At 44.9% G+C, this 21,934-nt stretch overlaps 1 protein-coding gene across 2 annotated transcripts in view; it reads left to right on the forward strand.

Annotated features, from left to right (window-relative positions):
* Window positions 1-21,643, forward strand: part of WDR3 (WD repeat domain 3) — a 41,318-nt gene extending 19,675 nt beyond the window's left edge. For both annotated transcript variants that reach the window (XM_055133018.1, XM_055133019.1), the window contains exons 12-27: window positions 210-303; window positions 3,254-3,355; window positions 4,925-5,010; window positions 5,174-5,309; window positions 7,143-7,199; window positions 8,141-8,241; window positions 8,433-8,544; window positions 8,832-8,966; window positions 9,297-9,347; window positions 9,885-9,950; window positions 10,388-10,480; window positions 11,096-11,143; window positions 11,973-12,016; window positions 17,171-17,299; window positions 20,453-20,546; window positions 20,782-21,643. In XM_055133018.1, the coding sequence (XP_054988993.1) occupies window positions 210-303; window positions 3,254-3,355; window positions 4,925-5,010; window positions 5,174-5,309; window positions 7,143-7,199; window positions 8,141-8,241; window positions 8,433-8,544; window positions 8,832-8,966; window positions 9,297-9,347; window positions 9,885-9,950; window positions 10,388-10,480; window positions 11,096-11,143; window positions 11,973-12,016; window positions 17,171-17,299; window positions 20,453-20,546; window positions 20,782-20,937 (1,504 nt within the window). In that variant the 3' untranslated portion in view covers window positions 20,938-21,643. The remainder of the gene's footprint in view (window positions 1-209; window positions 304-3,253; window positions 3,356-4,924; window positions 5,011-5,173; window positions 5,310-7,142; window positions 7,200-8,140; window positions 8,242-8,432; window positions 8,545-8,831; window positions 8,967-9,296; window positions 9,348-9,884; window positions 9,951-10,387; window positions 10,481-11,095; window positions 11,144-11,972; window positions 12,017-17,170; window positions 17,300-20,452; window positions 20,547-20,781) is intronic.
* Window positions 21,644-21,934: the final 291 nt, after the last annotated feature.

Here is a 21,934-nt window from a genome sequence, read left to right on the forward strand (position 1 = left end):
GTAACTATGCCCACAGACAGAGCAAAGTTAGGTGCGTTTACTCTGGTCTCCTTGATTGACTGTGAGTGGGCCTGAGCCCAGGGTTATTCAGACATTGATCTTCTGTTCTGTTGCCTATTCTGTGCCTGCACGTGTATCAGAACATACACCCTGACCTCAGGGATGGAGGGACAGTTTCCCTTAACCCATATTCCCGATGTTCTCCCCAGGTCTACGCTGCAGTGCATTCGCACAATGACCTGTGAATACGCGCTCTGCTCCTTCTTTGTTCCCGGCGACAGGCAGGTGATCATAGGAACAAAGGTAAACTGAGGCTTTCTTGGCCAGAGACGGCTTTTATATTCAGAATTCTTGAAAACTATTTGAGAAGTCTGGGGTTTCTTTTTTCCCCTTTGTTTTTAGGCCTTATCCAATGTGCCCAGGGCTTGCTCCTGGATCTGTGCTCAGGGATCATCCTTGGAGGCTTGGACCTGTGGGGTGCCGGGCTTGAGCCCGGATTGGCTGGATGCAGGCCTGCACCCTCCCTCTTTACTCTCTCCAGCCCAGGGGTTTAGTTTCCATATACCAGCATGTGTGTGGGGTAACTGTCTAGGAGGGGTGGGTTCATGGCCCTCTCCCAGCTTCTGCTCTTGTGTCTACCCACCGTACTCGGCCATTACTCCTGACTCGATGCTCGGAGACCAAGAACATCCCAGACAAGAATGTGTTTCAGCTCTCTTGGCTCATCAGCACCATCCTCTCCCCTTCCTTCATTTTTAAAATTTTGTTTTTGTCTTCTAAAATTATGAAACGAAAATGCCAAAATCATATAGAAGAAAATTAAATTTGTGATCCAGATATTGTTGACATCTTGGTTGATCTTTTATTTATGTTTTGGGGCCACAGCTGCGATGCTCAGGGGTCACTCCTGACTCTGCACACAGGAATTACTCTTGGCAGTGCTTGGGAGGCCATATGGAGTACTGGGGATCAAACCCGGACCCCGGTAAGGCACATGCCCTACCCACTGGACTCTGCTCCAGCCCTTCTTAATGTTTGTTGGTTTGGTTTTGGTTTTGTTTTTGCCACACCCTGCAGTGCTCAGGACTTACTCCTTATTCTGCATTCAGGAATCACTCCTAGCAAGCTAAGGGGACCATAGAGGATGCCAGGGATCGAACCTGGGTCAGCTGCATGCAAGGCAAGCGTCATTCCCATTGTACTATTGCTCCGGCCCCACTTGGTGATTTTTTTCATGAATTTTTTTTCTTTTATTTTATTTTATTTATTTATTTATTTATTGCTTTTTGGGTCACACCCAGCGATGCTCAGGGGTTACTCCTGGCTTTGCACTCAGGAATTACTCCTGGCGGTGCTTGGGGGACCATATGGGATGCTGGGGGGTCGAACCCGGGTCATCCGAGTGCAAGGCAAACGCCCTACCCACTGTGCTATCGCTCCAGCCCCTTCTTTTAATTTTTATTAAGACTGATTTCAGGCAGTCTTCATGCGTCTTTTAAGTGCACATATGTAATTGAGTTTTGAGAAATTATATCAAGTACCAAATCTCTTGCTTGGCAGACAGAAGAATTCACTAAGGACAAACAAATCAAGCCTACATTCCCTGTGCTAGTTATGTGGGCGATGACCATGGGTGGAAAGAAGCAGACATGGCTTTGATTCAGAGTCTCCACCTTAAAAAACGTGTGACTTGCATCAGCCTCAGTCCCATAGCTCACCAATGGGATGATGTGCTCTTTGACAGTGCTCTCACCTCCCCACCAAACAGACTCGGTTAATTCCAGCTTCTCCAGTTGTTAGCAAAGTAAGCCTTGGTTTTCTTACATAAAATGATGCCAATACCCTACCTCTGTACAAAACAGCAGAGAGTGGCATATAGCAAATGACTAAATAGAAATGTTAGCAGAAGTCTGTGACAAGAGAAATGGAACGAGATCTGTGGGATATTCTGAAAAATGGCTTGAAGTATTTGTCATTAAATTCCCAATGCACATGATTACAGGATGATTTTATGTGTTGATTTTTATACATTACGCGCACAGATGTATTACAGTGGATAATTTTCTTTATATACAGCAAAATGTAGAAAATGCACTGAAAAACATTTGGGGTCAGTGTCAAGGGAAATAGTGGGTTTTGGTCTTTGTTTGTGAGCTACACCTGGCAGTGCTCCGGGCTTCTCCTGTGCTCAGAGGATCATGGCAGGGGCGGGGGTGGAGGTCAAGTAGCCAGCATTTGCTGTAGGGACAGTGTTCTGTGGGTCGCTGTGCAGACGGCCTGTGAGCACCACAGCCCTGCGCAGTGTCTGAGCTCGGCACTTACTACCTCATACGCCGAGAGCAGCTCAGGGCCGTCGGAGCTCTGAGGTTTGTTTTACAGATGTGGAAGCAGACTCGTGGAACGGAACTCACTCGCGTTCGAGGCGCTAGAAGGAGGCAGTGCTGGGCTTTAGGTCCCCTGCCAGGTCCCCTTTCTCACAGAGTAGTGGGTGTGGAGCGTGTTTGCTGCTGCATCAGTGGTCACCAAGACAGTCCTGAGCAGGAAGTATGACTGGTCACGTCTGAGCTGCTGAGAATATTGTCTTGTCCCCGTTCACTTTTCAGTCAGATTTCTACTACCCGGGCTAGAGCAATTCCAGAGTGGGTCGGGTGCCTGCCTTGCACTTAGCCAACCCAGGTTTGATTCTGGGAAACACATAGACTCCCTCGAGCCTGCCAGGAGTGATCTCCGAGCAGAGAGCCAGGAGGGAGCCTTGACACTGCCGGGTGTGCCACCCTCCCCTCCCCACCCCATCCCACCCCTGCCCCAGGGAAAAAGTGTATTTCTTATAGTCAGTGTATTGTTTAGGAGGCAACGCAGACTGGTAATGAAGACCTGGGTGAGCTGATGATAAGAAAGAATACCCATTTGAAAGGCTGATGGAGCTTAGGGGCTTTTAGAGCCACCATTTGCTGTCAGGTTTGTTCTGATTTGCTTATGGCCCTGATCGTTCTCCCAGGTTTAGGGGACCCATGAGGGTGACAGAAGTCATTCCGCAGAGCTGTGCTGTTAGCAGTTGTGTGGCTGAGCTGTCCTGCTTCCTAGCTTGGGCCCATCAGTGGGGCCCTGCTCGGAGGATTCAGATGGGACTCAGGCCTTTCACAGCAACCGGCAGCCTTGCTGCTGCTTGGTCATGAAGTTTTTCTCAGCTGCATCAGCAGGAATCATCGAGGACCTAGGTGTGTTGACCAGAGCTGTTTTGTGTCTTTCGTAGACAGGAAAGCTCCAGATTTATGACTTGGCCTCAGGAAGTCTGCTGGAGGCTATTGACGCACACGAGGGGGCCTTATGGTCCATGTGTCTCTCCCCAGACCAGGTAACTACTCCAGCGCTAAGCTCTCAACTGCGGTTCCCCGTTTCTTCTCTTCTTAAACTGAAGTACCATCGCATTACACCATTACCATCTCTCATTTCTCATTTTTAGTTTTACTACCACCTAATAAAAATTTCTCTTAGGGTGTCTTTAAAGATAGCCCACAGATGTTTAGATCTCATGGTACTGTCTCTTGTATCCGGTGATTGGAGAATCCTGAAAGGAACTGGGATTCTGCTGCTCTGGGCCATCAGCCACATGATGGCAGATGGCTTCGCCTTGGATGATTTATTTACTCTGTTTTCATGCTGTAGTTGGCAGTGTTTGAGGGCTGCTCTTGACTTAAGTGCTCAGGGTTCAGTCCTGAGACTGCTCATGGCACCATAACCTAGGGGCCAAGCCTGCATGCACAGGTACCCACCAGCCCACCCTCGTGATTTGTGAGACTTCAAAATTCCTGGTCAACACAGCGCAGGAAACAGAGTAAACTTTTCTGCTGGTCTTAGAATTGTTTTGTTTTGTTTTGCTTGTATTGGTCTTTCTGAGTCAGTAAATTACTCTTCCCTTTGAAGGTGCCATCCTGAGAAACTATCTAGAAATGATTATGTTCTAGAAACCCGTATTTTAGAAATGGCATTGTTGCTCGGCAGATTTTCTGAACTACCTTGACAATACCTTAACAGATCATGCCCCTGAATAGTGTGCCTCTGGATACGCTTGATGATGGCAAACTCTAATCCGTGAAAGGAAATGCTATTTTTGCAAAAAAGGCATCTGGGGTGTGCATTGCTCTTCATTGCTAAACAAAATATCTATAAATTTAAAATAGTGTCTGACATATGTAGATTGTTCTGTCTTTCCCAGTATTGTCACTTATTTTCTTTTTTTTTTTTTTTTGCTTTTGAAGTTTGTTGTATAGTTTAAGTGGGGAGTTCTAGGTCCCTCCCCAGTCTCCTGGTGAGGCTGGGGCCCGGCAGCCCCGTCCCCTTCTGGGACACAGTGCTCTGTGCTCTGGGCGCCCTGCCGCCCCCTTGCATTCCAGCCACGGTGTGTGCCTGTGGGAGGGACCTCGTGTTTGGGTGCAAGTGTGGATTCAAAGAACCATTTTTCCCTACTGCTTTAGGTTTCGTTGCTACAACAAAATTGAGGGTTATTGTCAGACTATTTCCTGTTTTGTCTGAAATGGAATTTAATTTCTTGATTTGGGAAAATCATTTTGGACGTTTTTAGTAGAGACTTGTACAGAAATAAATTTGTACCCCGGAGAGGTAAATATGTAGAACAAACTTAGATTGTACAACCAGTGTGCATTTGTTCAGCTATTTTACTACTGAACAGCGAATTCTTTTGACTCTCAAACTGGGTTGTCATTATCTGCCTGAGTCTCTGCTAGGAGTTTTCGGGAAAGGTCCATGTCAGCAGCACTAAAAGAGCCATGAAGGGGTTAGAAACAGGTTTGTCTTCATACCCTCTGCCACAAATAGAAAAATGGTCTTGTGTGCCATTTTTAATGTGTCTTAATTAAAGTTTATGCAGAAATATTTTGTAATTGACCTTGTCATTTAATTGCAGCATGGCTTTGTGACGGGGGGTGCAGATAAATCTGTCAAATTCTGGGATTTTGAGCTGGTGAAAGATGAAAATAGTACCCAAAAGCGGTGAGTAAATATTTTCATTTGGGAGCAGTTGGGGGGTCAGTGGCGAAACACAGAATGGTCTTTTGACGTCTGTGTTCTTTTGAGCTCCAGGGTGTTGTAGGAGTATTGTATGCTTTTGTGAAGGACTGATTCCTGCTTCTGTTGATTTTGTCTGCGATGGTAGACTTTCTGTGAAGCAGACCCGGACCCTGCAACTGGATGAAGATGTCCTGTGTGTCAGTTACTCTCCCAACCAGAAGTTGCTAGCTGTGTCTTTGCTGGACTGTACTGTGAAAGTTTTTTATGTTGACACCTTAAAGGTACAATGATGATGCCTGGGAGTATCTTCTTTGCTTTCTGATTAATCTTAAGAATTTGGGCTGGGGGGCCAAAAAGGTACTCAGGGAAGTACCACAGGGAAGGCAGTTGGCCTTGCTTGCGGCAGACCCGGGTTCAATCCCCAGCATCCCTGAGGTCCCCTGCGATTGCCAGAGATGCTCCCTGAGCATCACTGGGTGTTGCCCCCCCCCAAAAAAAAAAACAAAAAAAGAATTTGGGTTGATATTCCAAAGAAGTAATCTTGACTATGCACCACAGAGTGTGGTTTTTCTAAAATCCTGGTTGGCACAATGGGGAAACTAATTTAAGAGAATCCTTTGGGTTGTAAGTGTTGTGATTCTTTGTGTTTCAGTTTAAGGTAAATAGTATTTCATTTAAAGCAAGCTTTCCTTTTGGTGCTCTTGCTGTGCATCTTTATGTCCCCCATAAGAGAGATCACCCTGCACCTAGCCCTTCCCTTCTGACTGACTTCACTCAGTCCAGGATCCATTGGTCCCATGCTTGTGGCAAGATTTTCAAAGACAGACCACTATAAGCAGCTTGAACCAATGACTGCAGATGGTCCCCTGCATGCTACTGCCCAAAACACTGCAACCCAAGAGCCAGGGGTTTAGACAGACTGGGAGAGATGCGCTCAGGTGCTGGAGAGATAGTACAGGACGTCAGGCCTGGCCTTGCACATGGCGGGTTCCGGTTCAATCCCTGGCAGTACACATGGTGCCCTGAGCACTGTTAGGCGCGATTCAAAACCAGAACAGTCTGTCTGGGTCACTGAGCGTGCTCCAAGTGATGTGGGTCAGGGAGAGCTCAGAGGGTGGGAGCGCATTCTTGTGCATTCTTCGCCTGCAGGACATGGACTCCAGACCTGGCCCTGCCGCCTCCCAACACCGCCGGGGTGGCCTCCCCAGCACCACTGCATGTGGCCCCAAGCAGCAAAAACCAAAAACGACTGGCTGGGGCAAGATTTTCCAGACTTGGCGAAGTATTTCATTTAAAGCTTGCTGTGAAAATCATGCCATTCGTCCCCACATGCATGGGGCTAAAGGGTATCGTCCTGAGTGAAGTCGGCCAGGACAGGTCTGGTGCAGAGCGGCCTCTGTGTGGGATGTAGACACAGCAGGGGAGCACCCAAAGGAAAGGCAGCATGATGGGAGGACTGTGCCCACAATAGTTGGGGTTCGAGGGGGAGCTTGAAAGGGAGGATTCTCGGGGTCCCGGGGGTGGGGCAGGAACACTGGTGATGATGCGGTGATGAAATTATGTGCATGAGAAACGCTTTAGTAGCGTTGTAAACTCAAAAATATTTTTTTAAAGGGGGCCAGAGCGATAGAACAGTGGACGTGGTGTTTGCCTTGTGTGCAGCCAATGGGGTTCAGTCCCTGGCATCCCACAGGGTCCCCTGATTACCATTAGGGGTGATTCCTCAGTGCAGAACCAGGAGTGACCCCGATCATTTCTGAGTGTGACCCAAATACCAAATAAAAGAAAATAGAGATCGGGGCTGGAGTGATAGCACAGCGGGTAGGGCGTTTGCCTTGCATGCAGCCAACCCGGGTTCGATTCCCAGTATCCCACATGGTCCCCCGAGCACCGCCAGGAGTAATTCCTGAGTGCATGAGCCAGGAGTAACCCCTGTGTAACGCTGGGTGTGACCCAAAAAAAGAAAAAGAAAAAAACAAAAAAGAAAAGAAAATAGAGATCAAAATCAATCTGTAGCAATGTTTGCATTGAATTATAAAGTTAGATTTTTGTTTCACATATGATAAATTATGCCTATATTTTTATAGAACAAAAATTTTTTTTTTAACGTTTAGTTTTTCCTCTCACTGTATGGACACAAACTGCCCGTTATATGCATGGACATCTCTTATGTAAGTAAATTTTAAATGCTCTCTTAGTAACAAGTTATTCTTTGTAAAGCTCTTAGTTCTAAATTTGATACCTTTATTTAAGAGGATTTCTGTTGTCTGTGTCCTCAAAGATAATATACTGAAGTTATCTCTTATCTATTTGTCTTTAAAATTTTCAGAATATTTTCACAAGTATTAATTGAATTAATCCTTGCAATTAAGACCTGTTGTTTTCCCAAATAGTATTTTGTTGTCTAAATTATTATAATTAGTAGAGCATCCTAAAATATAAGAACCTTTTTAAGATGACATCTGCCATCTGTTCTGGAGAATAATAGTTGTGAGGAAGATGGAAATTGAGTTTATATTTGAATTTCATCAGGTTCTGTCCCATAGACAGTCTGTTTTAACCAACATTTTTGCAGTGCCGATTTGTGATTGAGAGTGATAATATTTGCAAACATATCCTGTATGGGTAAAAGAACTTGGCCCCATGCTATAGCTGCCGCCTTTGGTTGGTATTAAAAAAGTATTTACACACTTTTGACTCTCCAATCTAGGCATTTAAAGAGGAGGACTGTTAAGATAGGGGAAAAATACTAGGTCATAAATATTTTGAGTTAATCTCATCCTTACCTTTTTTTTCCCTCACCCTGACCCCCACCATGAAGTCTTTGAGTGGGTGGTGGTGTTCATACGTTTCCATTATTTTTTCTTTTTGGTTCCAGTTCATCCATCCCAGGGCCTCAGGCAGGTGAGACCTGCAGCTCTACCACAGAGGTACTTACCAGTAGACCAGTAGGAAAAACGAAGAATTAGGTGCTCTTGCTAAAGATGCAGTTTGAATTTTGGTTAACATTCATTTCAGTGTTTTGGAAAGAAATGGGTTGAACATTCGGGATAGCTTTAATTTAGAGACTATCAGGCCGTCATACAGTAGTGTTTTCCTTCCTCTCTCTCAGGATGGGGCACTCATAGCCACGGGCTCTGCCGACAGGAATGTGAAGATCTGGGGTCTGGACTTTGGAGACTGTCATAAGTCCCTCTTTGCACACGATGACAGGTGCGCACGGTCCCTCGGAGTCCTCCCCCGGAGTCACCTCATGCTCGCCTGAGTCTCCGGTGTTCTTAGCATCAGTTAGAAAGTCTAAGGTCTAAACCCCAACACTCCGGAGCTAGCTGCTTCAAAGCCATGTGCATGGACAAGGCGCTTTTGCAGTTGGCATTTACACACTTCACACCCTCTGTTTTCAGTGTCATGTTCCTGAAGTTTGTGCCCAAATCTCACCTCTTCTTCACTGCTGGCAAAGACCGGAAGATTAAGCAGTGGGATGCTGATAAATTTGAACACATACAAACTCTGGAGGTAACCTCTTCCTCAAGAACTACTTTGAGCCGGGGTCCAGAAAGGTAGTACAGTAGGTAGGGCACTTGTCTTATACTCAGCCATTCAGTTCAATCCCTGGCACCCTACCTTGTCCCCTGAGCCCAGAGCTAGGAGCAAGCGCGGAGCACCACCAATGTGATCCCGAAACAAAGCAAAAATGAACAAAAATGGGGCTGACTTAAGTGCTGGTTTCCCTCTAGGGTAAGCAGGTCACCCCCCTGCATAAGACCTTCAGCATTTTTGTTTCTGCTTTTCACTCTGTCCAGGGGCACCACCAGGAAATCTGGTGCTTGGCCATTAGCCCTAGTGGAGACTATGTTGTGTCATCGTCCCATGACAAGTCCTTGAGGCTTTGGGAGAGAACCAGAGAGCCTCTTATTCTTGAAGAGGAGCGGGAGATGGTAAGATTCCGTGACCGGTTTGCTGGGGAATCTGGAGGCTTTGTCAGGGGGTGTTTTCGTTGTAATGCTGTTGCACCATAGCCGGTGCGAGTCCCAACACTATACAGATGTTCCCAAGATCAACATCACCATTTCACCTGCAAGTTCGGAGATGGAAATGCCACCAAGGGAGTGTCATTTGAAAGAAGCAATTGCTCAGTGCCTCATTTCACTTCACAAATAAGACTGTCTTTTTTCCCCAAAAAATTAATTTCTCTCTCTCTCCCCCCTCTCCCTCCTCCCATTCCCCCCTCTTCCCCTCTTCCTTTCTTCCCTCTCCCCCCTTTGCAGGAAAGGGAAGCAGAGTATGAAGAGAGTGTGGCCAAAGAAGACCAGCCAGCAGTAAGGACATTGTTTTTTTTTTTGCTACCCTAATATTGTGCCCCATAATTATATGTTATTTTCATTTCAACAGTTTCTATGGGAATTAGAATTGGAGTGAAATGCCAGAGTTATTATCAGCCATCTAAGTTTCTGGTCTTGGGAGCATCCTTGCATTTTTATTCAACTAAGTATCCTGACCTTCATAGGACAAGTGACTATCCAAATATGGGACTGAATGATGACCATTAAAGAGGGCACAGGGAATTTTATGTAGAATTTAAAAAAAGAAAAGAAAAGAAATTGACTATTCTCTTTAAACATTTATAAATTAGGCTTTTGGAGGGGGTTGGGTTTTTTTTGTTTTTTTGTTTTAATGAAAATGCCTGAGAAATAGTGTATGGCTCTTACAAAGAACTTAACTAACGGTAGCTGATAACAATGTATTACCATTATCCTAGAGTGCTAATGTCTGCTCTTTGTTGGTACAAGGTTGATTTCTTGTTTTTTTACCATCTGTCAGTGATAATGTTCAAGTACCTTTTTTGTATCTTGTAGGTCCCAGGGGAGACTCAAGGGGAGAATTATTTTACTGGGAAAAAAACTATTGAAACCGTCAAAGCAGTAAGTTGACCTATGTATTTCTTTTCCATGGATTCTCAACTCTCTGGTACCTTTTCATCAACCAAACTGCTCTTCTGTAAAAAAAAAAAACCCAGGGTGTTTGTGGTGGTGATGTTGGCATGTTTTCTCGCCTCGTGACCAAGGGCAGGGACAGTGTCTTGGTCTCCTGAGCCTGGCCCCAGGGTTTCTCTGTGGTGCTCCTTGAGGTAACCGCTTACAATCTCACCTAACCCCAGGGCACTTTCTCTCTTCCCTGTAAAGTGAAAGGAACAAAAAAACCCAAAGGCGGCATCCTTGGACAGTTTGTACTGTCAGCACGTCTTTATTAACCAGCTGAAGCTATTTCACGTGCTCCTTTTCTCGCAAGGCCTTCCTGTTGCCGTTTTCTGGGGTGCTGGGTGTGATTTGATGATTTCTCTTCTTTGTCATCTTTGTAGGCTGAAAGGATCATGGAGGCTATTGAGCTATACCGAGAAGAAACTGCAAAAATGAAAGAACACAAAGCCATTTGCAAGGCTGCCGGGAAAGAGGTGAGATGGCCTGGCAGCTCTCCTGACTCCCTCACAGGTGGAGGAGGAACATCATGATTTCACTTTTTTCTAGCTCAGATTAGGGAGTGCGATAAATATCACAGAACTGTTTCCAGTTCAGGTATTAGGAGGTCACAGGCTAAAGGTGAGAGAGGACACAAGATGAGTGACGGGGATCCAAAAAGTAAACCTTGAAAGTTATGTCCCCTTGGTGGCAGGGCAATGGCTTCACAGTGGAGGTAGACAACTAGTGAGTCAACACGCCCATTGTGATGTGTCCTGTCACTGATGACTTGGTTACAAGAAAAGGATTGAACTGGGAGGAGCTTGGCCCTAGTAAGAGGGAAGGGTAGGAAAACAGATTCAGAGAGATAGAGATTATTGTGTTGACTAGAACCGAATTCTTTCGTGTTGGTTGGAAATGATATGACCATTTCCAATGTGGCCTAGGCTTACTCATGAGCACTGTGGAAACCAAAAAACAGACAGTGTCAGTTTCCTTCCATTTTAAGGCCTGCTTTGTTTGCTCTTTTCAAAAGTATAGAATCATGTCATGCCCTGCCTACAGCAAGCACTCGTGGGTCTGCCTTTTGAAATGACAGTGATTTCTTTTAGGTTCGTCTTCCCGTTAACCCCATCCTGATGGCATACGGCAACATCTCTGTGAGTGAATATCTGACATTTCACCTTGGGGACATTTAGGGACAGGAGAGGAAGTGGAGAAGCATTAGGATTTGAGCGTAAATTTAGTGGGATAGTCTTTTAAAAATCTCTCATCGGAGCTAGAGTAAGTAAGTGCAGGGGTGGGTAAGTCACGGTTGGCCCTGGTTGAGTCTCCAGCACCACTGGGCATCATCCCTGACCACGGTCACATGTGGCTCGGAAACTAAGTCAAAACAAAGCAGAACCCAAAAATCCACTCCTTTCAGGGCCAAGGAGATGGCTCAGTGGGCCGAGCACCTGCTTCCTACGTGGGAGGCCCAGGTGCAATTCCCAGCACCATGTGGTCCCTAGACAGCACTGGGAATGCCGGGCTCAGTGTCTGGGCCAGACTGGGTGGTGTTTGTCAGTGCTCGCCTCACTCCTGAAGCCAGAGCCCTTTGAAGATCAATTCGCCTAAGGAACTTTGAATAGCAAGTTGAAATAAGTCTGTCAAAGGAGAGTACGAAAGAACATGTGATCATCTATAATTGATTAGAAACGTTGGATTAGTGCGGACTTAGGTGTGTCACTCCTTGACCAGTCCCTTGTGTCTGATTCTTTGTTTTCTTCAGGGGAGCTGGCCTGGGGTAAATGGTGACAGAGGTGGAGAGAGGCAGGGCTGGATCGTGAGCCCGCGTCTGACCTGCTCTAGACCCAGGCCCACCTTTCCTCTTTGGAGTGCCCTTTTTCAAGAGAAAGGGGTCCCTCCCATGTGTGTTACAGTGGGAATTAGAGAGTGTCACTAGAAGGCAATCAAGAGTGTCTCTAATGCCATTATCCTTTCTTGTAGCCTTCAGCTTATGTGCTAGAGATTTTGAAAGGAGTCAGATCCAGGTGAGTTCCAACACACACTTCCTTTGTCATCTAAAACACTTATCTAAACATGACTTAGAAATTGTCGTTGATTGGTCCCTTCCTTGGAGCTTTAAATGTGTAGAATTTTTATGAAAAGGAATCCATTGTAAATTTACTTTTTGAGAGTAGAGCTAGAAGACTGAAAGAGGGAGAAACTTGGCAGGAAAATGGAGGGTGATATCAGTCAGTATACTGGCTCTTCACATTTTTTGGTATATTATTTTCTCCTGCTTTCCTCCATGAACATGCGGATTACATTATATACAATTTTATATCCTGTTCTTTTTGACAGAATACTTAAGAACATGTGTACATTCTTTTCATGCTTTACAAACATGTTACCACCAGATTTATTTAAAACGTTCCATTGCACAAATAACTTATTAGATGATGAATTTGGTTTTTGCTATTATTAATACTGCTTCTGTGGACACTTTGCATATAAATATTTGTTCTCTTCTTAAGAAGAGTGCTCCTTCTGATCAGTGCCTAAACTCACTGGCTTGTTTTTTTTTTCCCCAAATTCAAAAACAGTTTATAGCAGGAACATCTTTGGTGAAATAGCGATTCTGCACGAGCTTTTTTTGAGGTTGATATTTCTAAATGACTTTCCAGGCTTGCTTGCTCAGATGCTTAAAGACTCTTAAAATTTCTTTCCACTAGGGGTCAGAGTGATAGTGGGTAGGGCATGTGGCCAACCAGGTTTGATCCCTAGGGTCCCACGTGGTCCCTGGAGCCCCATCAGGAGTGATTCCTGAGCTCAGAACCAGGAGTAACCCCTGAGCATAGTCAGGTGTGACTCCAAAACTGATTTTTTAAAAATTAAAAATAATAAATAAATATGTGTGTGTATATATATATATATATGCATATATACATTCTAGCTATAGAAGCAAAGGGTAGTTTTTTTTTTTTGCAAAGGGTAGTTTTTTAAACTTTATTGAATCACCATGATAGACCCCTGCAAAGCTGTTCATGATTGGATTTCCGTCATACAGTATTCCAACACCCATCCTCTACCAGTGTACATTTAAAAAAAAAATTTTTTTTTTTTATTGAATCACTGTGGATAGTTACAAAGCTTTCATGTTTGAGTTTCAGTCATACAATGATCAAACACCCATTCTTCACCAGTTCACATTTTCTACAGCCAATATCCCCAGTAATCCCACCCGTCCCATCCCTCCCCCTGCCTCTGTGGCAGACAATTTCCCCCATACTCTCTACTCTGGGGCTTTATGGTTTGCAGTACAGATACTGAGAGGCTGTCATGTTTGGTCCTTTATTCACTTTCAGAACACATCTCCCATCCCAAACAATCCCACCAACCATCATTGACTTAGTGACCCTTTCTCTATCCCAGCTGCCTTCTCCCCCAGCTCATGAGGCAATATTCCTAGCCCTTGTCTCTACTGTCCTTGGGTGTCAGTCTCATTTTATATTCCACAAATGAGTGCAGTCCTTCTATGTCTGTTCCTCTTTCTGACTCATTTCACTTAGCATGATACTCTCCATGGCCATCCACTTATAAGCAAATTTCATGACTTCATCTTTCCTAACAGCTGCATAGTACTCCATTGTGTAGAGGTACCAAAGTTTCTTTAACCAGTTGTCTGTTCTTGGGTACTTGGGTTGTTTCCAGATTCTGGCTATTGTAAGCAGTGCTGGAATGAATATGCAGGTGCAGATGTCATTTCTACTGTGAATTTTTGCACCCTCAGGATATATTCCCAGAAGTGGTATTGTGGGGTCATATGGAAGCTCAATTTCTAGTTTTTTAAGGAATGCCCATATTGTTTTCCAAAAAGGCTAGGCCAGTCAGCATTCCCACCAACAATGAAAGAGAGTTCCTTTCTCTGGTTGTTCTTGTTCTTTTTGATGTATGCCAGTCTCTGTGGTGTGAGATGATATCTCATTGTTTTTATATGCATCTCCCTGATGATTAGCGATGTGGAGCACTTTTTCATGTGCCTTTGGCCAGTTGTATTTCTTTTTTGAGGGAGCTTCTGTTCATTTCTCCTTCCCATTTTTTTTTTATGGGATTGGAGGTTTTTTCCTTGTACAATTTGCTAGTGTCTTGTATATCCTGGATATTAACCCCTTATCAGATGGGTAGCACTGTAGCACTGTTGTCCCTGTGTTCATCGATTTGTTCAAGTGGGCACCAGTAACACCTCCATTGTGAGACTGTTTTGGGCATATCCAGTACGCCACGGGTAGCTTGCCAGGCTCTGCCATGTGGGTGGGATACTCTGAGTAGCTTGCCGGGGTATCCGAGAGGGATGGAAGAATTGAACCAGGGTATTGGGTAAATATTATTTCCCATTCTGTGGGCTTTCTCTGTATTTTGGTCACTGTTTCTTTTGAGGTGCAGGAGCTTCTTAGTTTGATGTAGTCCCATTTGTTTATGTTTGTTTCTATTTGCTTGGTCAGTGGTGTTTCAACCTTGAAGATGCTTCAGCTTCAATATCATGAAGGGTTCTGCCTACATTTTCCTCCATGTACCTTATGGATTCAGGTCTGATATTGAGGTCTTTTATCCACTTTGATCTGTCTTTTGTGCCTGGCGTTAGACAGATGTCAGAGTTCTTTTTTTTGCAGGTAGCTGTCCAGTTTTCCCAGCACCACTTGTTGAAGAGGCTTTCCTTGTTTTGCTTCACATTTCTTGCTCTTTTGTCAAAGTTTAAGTGGTCGTATATTTGAGAGTCTGTGGCAGAATATTCAACTCTGCTCCTTTGGTCTGCGGGTCCACCAGTGTACATTTTCCAGTACCAGTCCCAGGTTCCCTCCCATCACCCCCACCCCCTGCTTGCCTGTATGGCAGGAGTCCCACCCCACCCCTTTTCCCCATGCCCCCCTTTTGGGGTCATTGTGGTTTGCAATATTGATACTGAAAGGTTATCAAGAATATCCCTTTACCTTTTTAACTCGCAATTCTTGTCCAGCATGATCATTCCCAGCTATTACTGTCATAATGGTCTCTTCTCTATCTTACCACCTCATGGCCCCACACACACTTGTGGTTAGATCCAGCCATCATGGACCAGTCCTCCTACCCCCTGTTTTCCCTGACCATGGATATTAGTCTTCTACTATATGTATTTTTTATATCCACAAATGAACACAGTCATCCTATATCTGCCCCTCTCTTTATCACTCATTTCACTTACATGATACTCTCCATGTCCATATATTCATAAGCAAATTTCATGACTTCATTTTTCCTGACAGCTGCATAGTATTCCATTGTGTGGATGTGCCACAGTTTGTTTATCCATTCGTCTGTTCTTTGGCACTCAGATTGTTTCCAGGCTGTCTAGCTGTTGTGAACAGTGCTAGAATGACCCGAGAGTGCAGTTGGTGTTTCTGCAGGGTATATTCCCAAAAGTGGTGTTGCTGAGTCAAATGGGAGCTCAATTTTAGTTTCTGGAGGAATGTCCATACTATTTTCCAAGAAGACTGGACCAGTTGGCATTCTGACCAACAATGAAGGAGAGTCTCATTGTCCCCACATCTGCGTCAGCGCTGGTTGCTCTTATTCTCTTGGATGTGTGCCAGTGTCTGTGGTGTGAGATGATATCTCATTGTTGTTTAGATTTTGTCTCGCTGATGATTAGGGATGAAGAGCATTTTCGCAAGTGCCTGTAAAAGGGGTATTGTACTTGGATTTCTTTGGGTGATTATGAAGTTAAATTTTTATCATATTTATTGCTTGTTTCTGTTTTTTTTTTTTTAATTTTGCTCCTTTCCATCTCTTATGCTTAGTTGTATTTGTCAGTTGTTTGCTTTTAAGGCTGACTGGTCCAAAGGTGAGTCCAGGGCTAACTCCAGGGCGTGCTTGGGGACTACAGGTCAGGAACTGGGCCCCCAAGCCCCAGTCTCTCCTGTGATGTGCATGCACTCAGCCTGTTAAGCTGTGGCTCTGGGCCCCCCTTTTTACTTTACTAGTTTTTAAGAACTCTTTACATCCTTGCATGTATTTTTGGAATCTTGTTACACTTCTGGCTTTATTATTAGTTTGGCCTAATGAAAATTGGTATTTTTCTTACTAATAATACTTAAATATTCCTGAGAACAAATAAACAGGATCTATCTGAAGATAATAATGAAATTTTACTAGAGATTTTTTTTTTTAATTCATGGAGGTGCAATACTTTACAATACATTTTTTTTCTTTTTGGGTCACACCCAGTGATGTCAGGGATTGGGTTACTCCTGGCTTTGCACTCAAGGATCACTCCGGGTAGTGATTGGAATCGGGTGCCAGTATTGAATCCAGGTCGGCCTTTTGGAAAGCAAACGCCCTCCCCATTGTACTGGTCCTTACAATGCATTTATTAATATTAAGATTATACGTTTAAAAGATTGGTTTGTGGTGTGATCACAATGGGAATCCAATCAGTATTTCTCATTTCCTGTTTGGAACAGATGGCATATTAGAGGTATCTTAAGGTAAGACTGCACAGCAGGGTCAGAGAGATAGTGCAGGTACAGCGCTGAGCTCAGTTTCAACCTGGCATCACATCCCTAATCCCTGGGCACAGCCAGGAGTGAGTCCTGAGCCCCCCAACAGCACCAGCAGCGACAGACCAGCCAAACGCACAGCAAAATGGAGAGATTCTCATGGGTTGTGATACTATAGCAAAATTTAGACATTTATATACGTTGCTGTCAGAATCAACCATCAGAGAAGACTCAGAGCCCTGAAGCAGACTCTTCATGTAAATGGTCTGTTAACAGTGAGAGAAAGAACTATCGGAGAAGAGATGAACTTTTTTTTTCAAAAGGGCTTTGGAGAATTTATCAAGTCTGTTAAAATGCTGATTAGAAAACCCACAACATTTCAAAAAGAGAACCATCTAAAATATCGATGGGTGTTTAATCATGTACCCCACGATTTCATGATTTGTAACATAAACTAAGTGAACAGGAGTCATTCAAATGGAGAAGCAGCCCACACTGTGTGGGGGTGGGGTGCGCGGGAAGTCACTCCGAGGGCTGGAGCACAGGCCGTGTGTGCAGGGGCCCTGGGTTTCGCCCTCCGGCAGCACATGATGCTCACAGTGTGGCGGGAAAGACTTCCCAGTTGACTGTTGGAAGAAACGTGGCGTCCTGTTTGTCTGTGTCCTGCAGTGAGCTGGAAGAGTCTCTGCTCGTGCTGCCCTTCTCCTACGTCCCAGACATCCTCACACTCTTCAACGAGTTCATCCAGTGGGGCTCTGATGTCGAGCTCCTGTGCCGCTGCCTCTTCTTCCTCCTCAGGTAACAGCAGTGCCTTTCTCGGTGTAGCGACCCCAGCCACACCTTCCCGAGGCAGCCTGTGCTTGCAGTGCAGAGCTCTGCCCTTGCTGTTTGGCGGGCTGGGTGAATCGCCAGCGCTGCTGGACATGCTTTTGTTTCTCGGGCCTTTTTCATTTTTAATCTTCCTGGGGGACCACTTGGTGGTGTTAAGGGAACATACGGGGTACCTGGGATGAAGCCTAGGTCAGCTGTGTACAAGGCAAGTGCCCTGCTGCTAGACTAGGCCCCTGGCCTGTGATGACCCATCTCTGTAAGCCGTAGGAGCGAGGGCTGCTTTTCAGGTCTTTAGGTTACCATTAAGCAGAGATGCTCTGGTCAGGGCCTTTTGATGGTTTCTCATATTCGTTGTTTCGTGATAACCATTTAAAGCTTTTGAACTTCTTTAGAACTATTAAAGCTGTTTAAAGGTTTTGTCATATCCTCAGAGCAGCATTTTAAGAGTAAATAGGTTTGTTTTTCAGGTTACAGCAAATAGGAATAGGAAGGTAAAGGCAGGTATACAAGGTATACAAGGGTACTGAAAAACATGGAGTCCAGTTTTGTTCATGGATTATTTTAAGTAGCACTGTAGCATTGTTGTCCAGTTCATCGATTTGCTTGAGCAGACACCAGTAGCACCTCCATTGTGAAACTTGTTACTGTTTTGGGCATATCCAGTACGCCACAGGTAGCTTGCCAGGCTCTGCCATGCAGGCAGGATACTCTCAGTAACTTGCTGGGCTCTCCTAAAGGGACAGAGGACTCAACCTGGGTCGGCTACATGCAAGGCAAATGCCCTACCTACTGTGCTATCGCTCCAGTCCAGATTATTTTAAGTTTGAAGAATTTTTATCTGAACCCCATCAAATGTGGTGCGGTAATTATAGAGAATGGGTAGGGGGTGTTTTATGATGTCGCGCCGCCGCAAAAGCAGCTGCGCTATCCAAGAATATGTTATCTGTAAGACTCGGCACGAGCTCATGGGGAGCAGCCTTAAGCATGGTAGCGGTTTGGTTGTGGAGGTTTTTGGCTCCCGGAGCTGGCTCCCTTGGGGCAGGGAGGGCTTTCACGCGCCCCCTTCTGGGGCACCCAGTGTGAAGCAGCCTGGTGCAGAGTCCGGTGCCATGGTTACGGGGGCCTCATGTTATGCTCCCTTTCAGGAGAAGCAGCCATGTGATCTGGACAGTGGCCGATGATGAGATTATCTGGCGCCAGCAGGAGGTGGCCTATGGGCATGACCCCTGGGTCGTTGGACACTGGGGAATGCGGGCAAAGGATCTCCATCCTGGTCCCGTATGTTCCCAGAGTCCAGGGTCACGAAGTTCTGCATTACCTGGGTTCTGTAGGACTTAAATCATGCTTGAGGTTTGGCCTGATCATGTGGGGAGTGGCCTTGGGTTCAGGACATTCTATGGTGCTCTCTTTTGGGAGTTTTAGTTTATAGTCCCTGGGTCTTGGCCATTGATGAGATTACATGGTACTGGGGGCAGTTTGTGGTGTGACTGCCAAGCTTCTGGAAAAGTGGGGACCTGTGGGGAGGAGGCCCAGTCCCGATCCAAGGGGACCTGAAGCTCTCAGTCACAGGTTCCCGCATACCCCCGCACTACAGGCCCTAACTGCGTCTTTTGATCTCTTGAGATTTATGGGTTTCTGAAATAAGGCCAATAAATGAGCTTATGTAGCTGAGCTGGAGGTGGTTTGTGGGTGTGTCTCCCACATACCTAACTTTTGGCCATTTAATTTCTTGGTAAACTTGGCCTCAAGTTGTTGGGGTCTGGCCAAAGGCACAGCAGCAATTTTGGGGTATCTGGAAGTCTGAAGGCACCATCAGGCCATCAGGCTTCTGACGCACTCGCTCCGCAGGTACAAGTTGACCTGCTAGCGGCACCATACCTCCACGTATGAAGAATTTTTATTAATGTGTATTGCAAACATTTACAGAGGTATAGGAATATCTTCTGGTCTCCCACTCTCTGCCCCTTGGTCCCTTCTCAAGCTGTTACAGGATGGACAGAGCCAAGCTTACGAGGCTTTCAATTCCTTCCAATGCTGTGGTCACGGCACAGGCAAACCTGGTCAGCCACTACCAAACATTTGAAGAAACCAGAGTAGATAGAGAATGTGATTCGGGGACTGGTTTTCATGATTTGTAACCTCCGTTTCTTTCATCTACCAGATAGTGGCCCCAAAAAAAGGTGACAAGTTTATATTATTGCCATACTTATAATTTGGGGCAAATTATTAGGACACAAATTCTTAACATTTGGCTAATAACTTCCTGTTGCTGAGGCCTGTGTGCTGTTGCTTCACAGGAAGATGTGGCAGATAGCTGATGAGGGTGGGGGGCTAGTGTGGACTTTAGATGAGTAGAAGCTCTAGGTGTTCATCTTGGCACTGCAGGTTACAGTTGGGCTCTCGAGTTACATGACCGCCTCTTTCTTGCTGTGGCTTCACTAAAAATTTTAATATTTTTGAATTAGTATTTTTTTTAAAAAAGTTTTGTTTCATTATTTTTGATCGAGACTGGAGCGAAAGCACAGCGGGTAGGGCATTCGCCTTGCACGTGGCTGACCTGGGTTCTATTCCTCCGCCCCTCGCCAGGCAAGCTACTGAGATCTCGCCCAAAGGGCATAGCCTGGCAAGCTATTCATGGCGTATTCAATATGCCAAAAACAGTAACAACAAGTCTCACAATGGAGATGTTACTGGTGCCCGCTCAAGCAAATCGATGAGCAATGGGACCACAGTGCGACAGACAGACAGTGCATAGTATTTTTTAGAAGTCTCATCATCTTCTTCTTCTATAAATAACCATTGTTAGAAACTGAATGCTTGACCAGATTGCTGGGAAGAGTTTGCTTGGCATATGAGCTGAACTGTTAGAAGATTTAGGGTAGTTTAATTTTTAAACTGTCATTTTAAATAGAATGAAAGAGTAACAAAGATTTTTTATTTTTAAGTTTGGGGTTTTGTTTTGGTTTTGGCTTTTTGCTAGAAAGATTTCAGCACTCCCACTATATAGTAAAACCAATTTTTTATTTTGACACTGTTTTTAATTTGCTAACTCTGGAAGGCATAAGTAGAGGCAAAAAGCACTATCTCTGTTAGCAAAATTAACTCTCAATTTTCTCCTAGGATTCACTTTGGGCAGATCACTAGCAACCAAATGCTTGTGCCAGTAATTGAAAAATTAAAGGAAACAACTATTTCCAAGGTCAGCCAAGTCCGGGTAAGTGTCTTTGTAGAGAAGGATGACCCGGGAAACCAGTGGATGCGTGACTTAGGAGTAGCACAGGACGCTGAGCCCAATCTCCAGGCATGTGTGTTGTGCGTGTGCCTGTATTATCTGCACTGGGGAAGGGGTGGGTAAAAGAACCCTAGACACAGAAGGACAGGTAACTGTGTCTCTGTATGGGAACTGATAGGAGGGAAGGTGTGTTTAATCTCTCTCGTCTTGTCCCCAGGATGTTATTGGCTTCAATATGGCAGGCCTTGATTATCTCAAGAGGGAATTCGAAGCAAAAAGTGAAGTCATGTTTTTTGCTGATGCCACTAGCCAATTGGAGGAGAAAAAGAGGAAGAGGAAAAAAAGGGAGAAGTTAATCTTAACCCTGACTTAAGATCTAAATGTGGTACCTTTGTCGACTTTTTTTAACACAGAACTTCCAGACTGCAGAGTTAGTAGTATCAGCTTTAAAATAACCAGATGACAAACGTCATCATCCACGTGTTGGAGATCTCTGGATGGTTCCAGCTAGCTTGGCCTGAAAGAATTCCAATCTGGCAGGCTCTCTCTCGAGCACACTCTCGCCTTCTCTTCTCCCTCTCCTCCCTCCCTCTTTCCCTCTCTCTCGCTCTGTCTCTCCATCCCTCCCTTCCCCCCCCCCCCCCAGAACCATGCTTAGTTTTAAAAAAGAAAAGAAAATATTCCTTTGCTGCCAAAGATCAATCCTTGAGCCCTGTAGGACTTCTTCCCTTTATGTCCCAATAGAAAACAAAGGATTTTTCCAAATTAGGTGGTTTTTTTTCCCCCCTCACTGGATTTGAGATGAGCGTTTCCACAGTTTTTCTTATTTAATGACAGGTTTGTTGGGTTATTTACTACCTGTTTGTATTAGGTCCTGCCTTCTACTGAAATAATCAGGTGTCTGAATTGATTGTCCTCAACCCATTAATACGTGCTGGCATGGACTTAGAGAGCTAAAAGGAGCTATAAAGTTGATCTGGAACAGCCAACCTTAAATTTAACCTTGTAGGTTGTTATATCTGTATATAAAAAGGCCTTTATTGCTGTTTATATGTCTCTAAATAAAATTGTTATTTCTAGTTGGTGTAGTCAAGTTGAAATTCTTCCTAGGTTTCTCAATATGGTGTGTGTGTGTGTGTGTGTGTGTGTGTGTGTGTGTGTGTATGGGCGCGCTCACGCTCACATGTACACATGCATGGTAGAAATTTAGGGAGGAAGGAGTATTTTAGGCAGGGAACTTGACATTTAGACCTATGCTTTTACGGGAACATTCCTAATCACTAAGGTCCTCAGTCAACACCCTGCAGGGAACTAAGCCCTGCCAGCAGCTACCTGAGAGCAAACTCTTCCAAGCTGGGCCAGAGTTCCCT

This window comes from Sorex araneus, chromosome 3 (genome assembly GCF_027595985.1).
Source record: "Sorex araneus isolate mSorAra2 chromosome 3, mSorAra2.pri, whole genome shotgun sequence".
NCBI classification, from domain to species: Eukaryota; Metazoa; Chordata; class Mammalia; order Eulipotyphla; family Soricidae; genus Sorex; species Sorex araneus.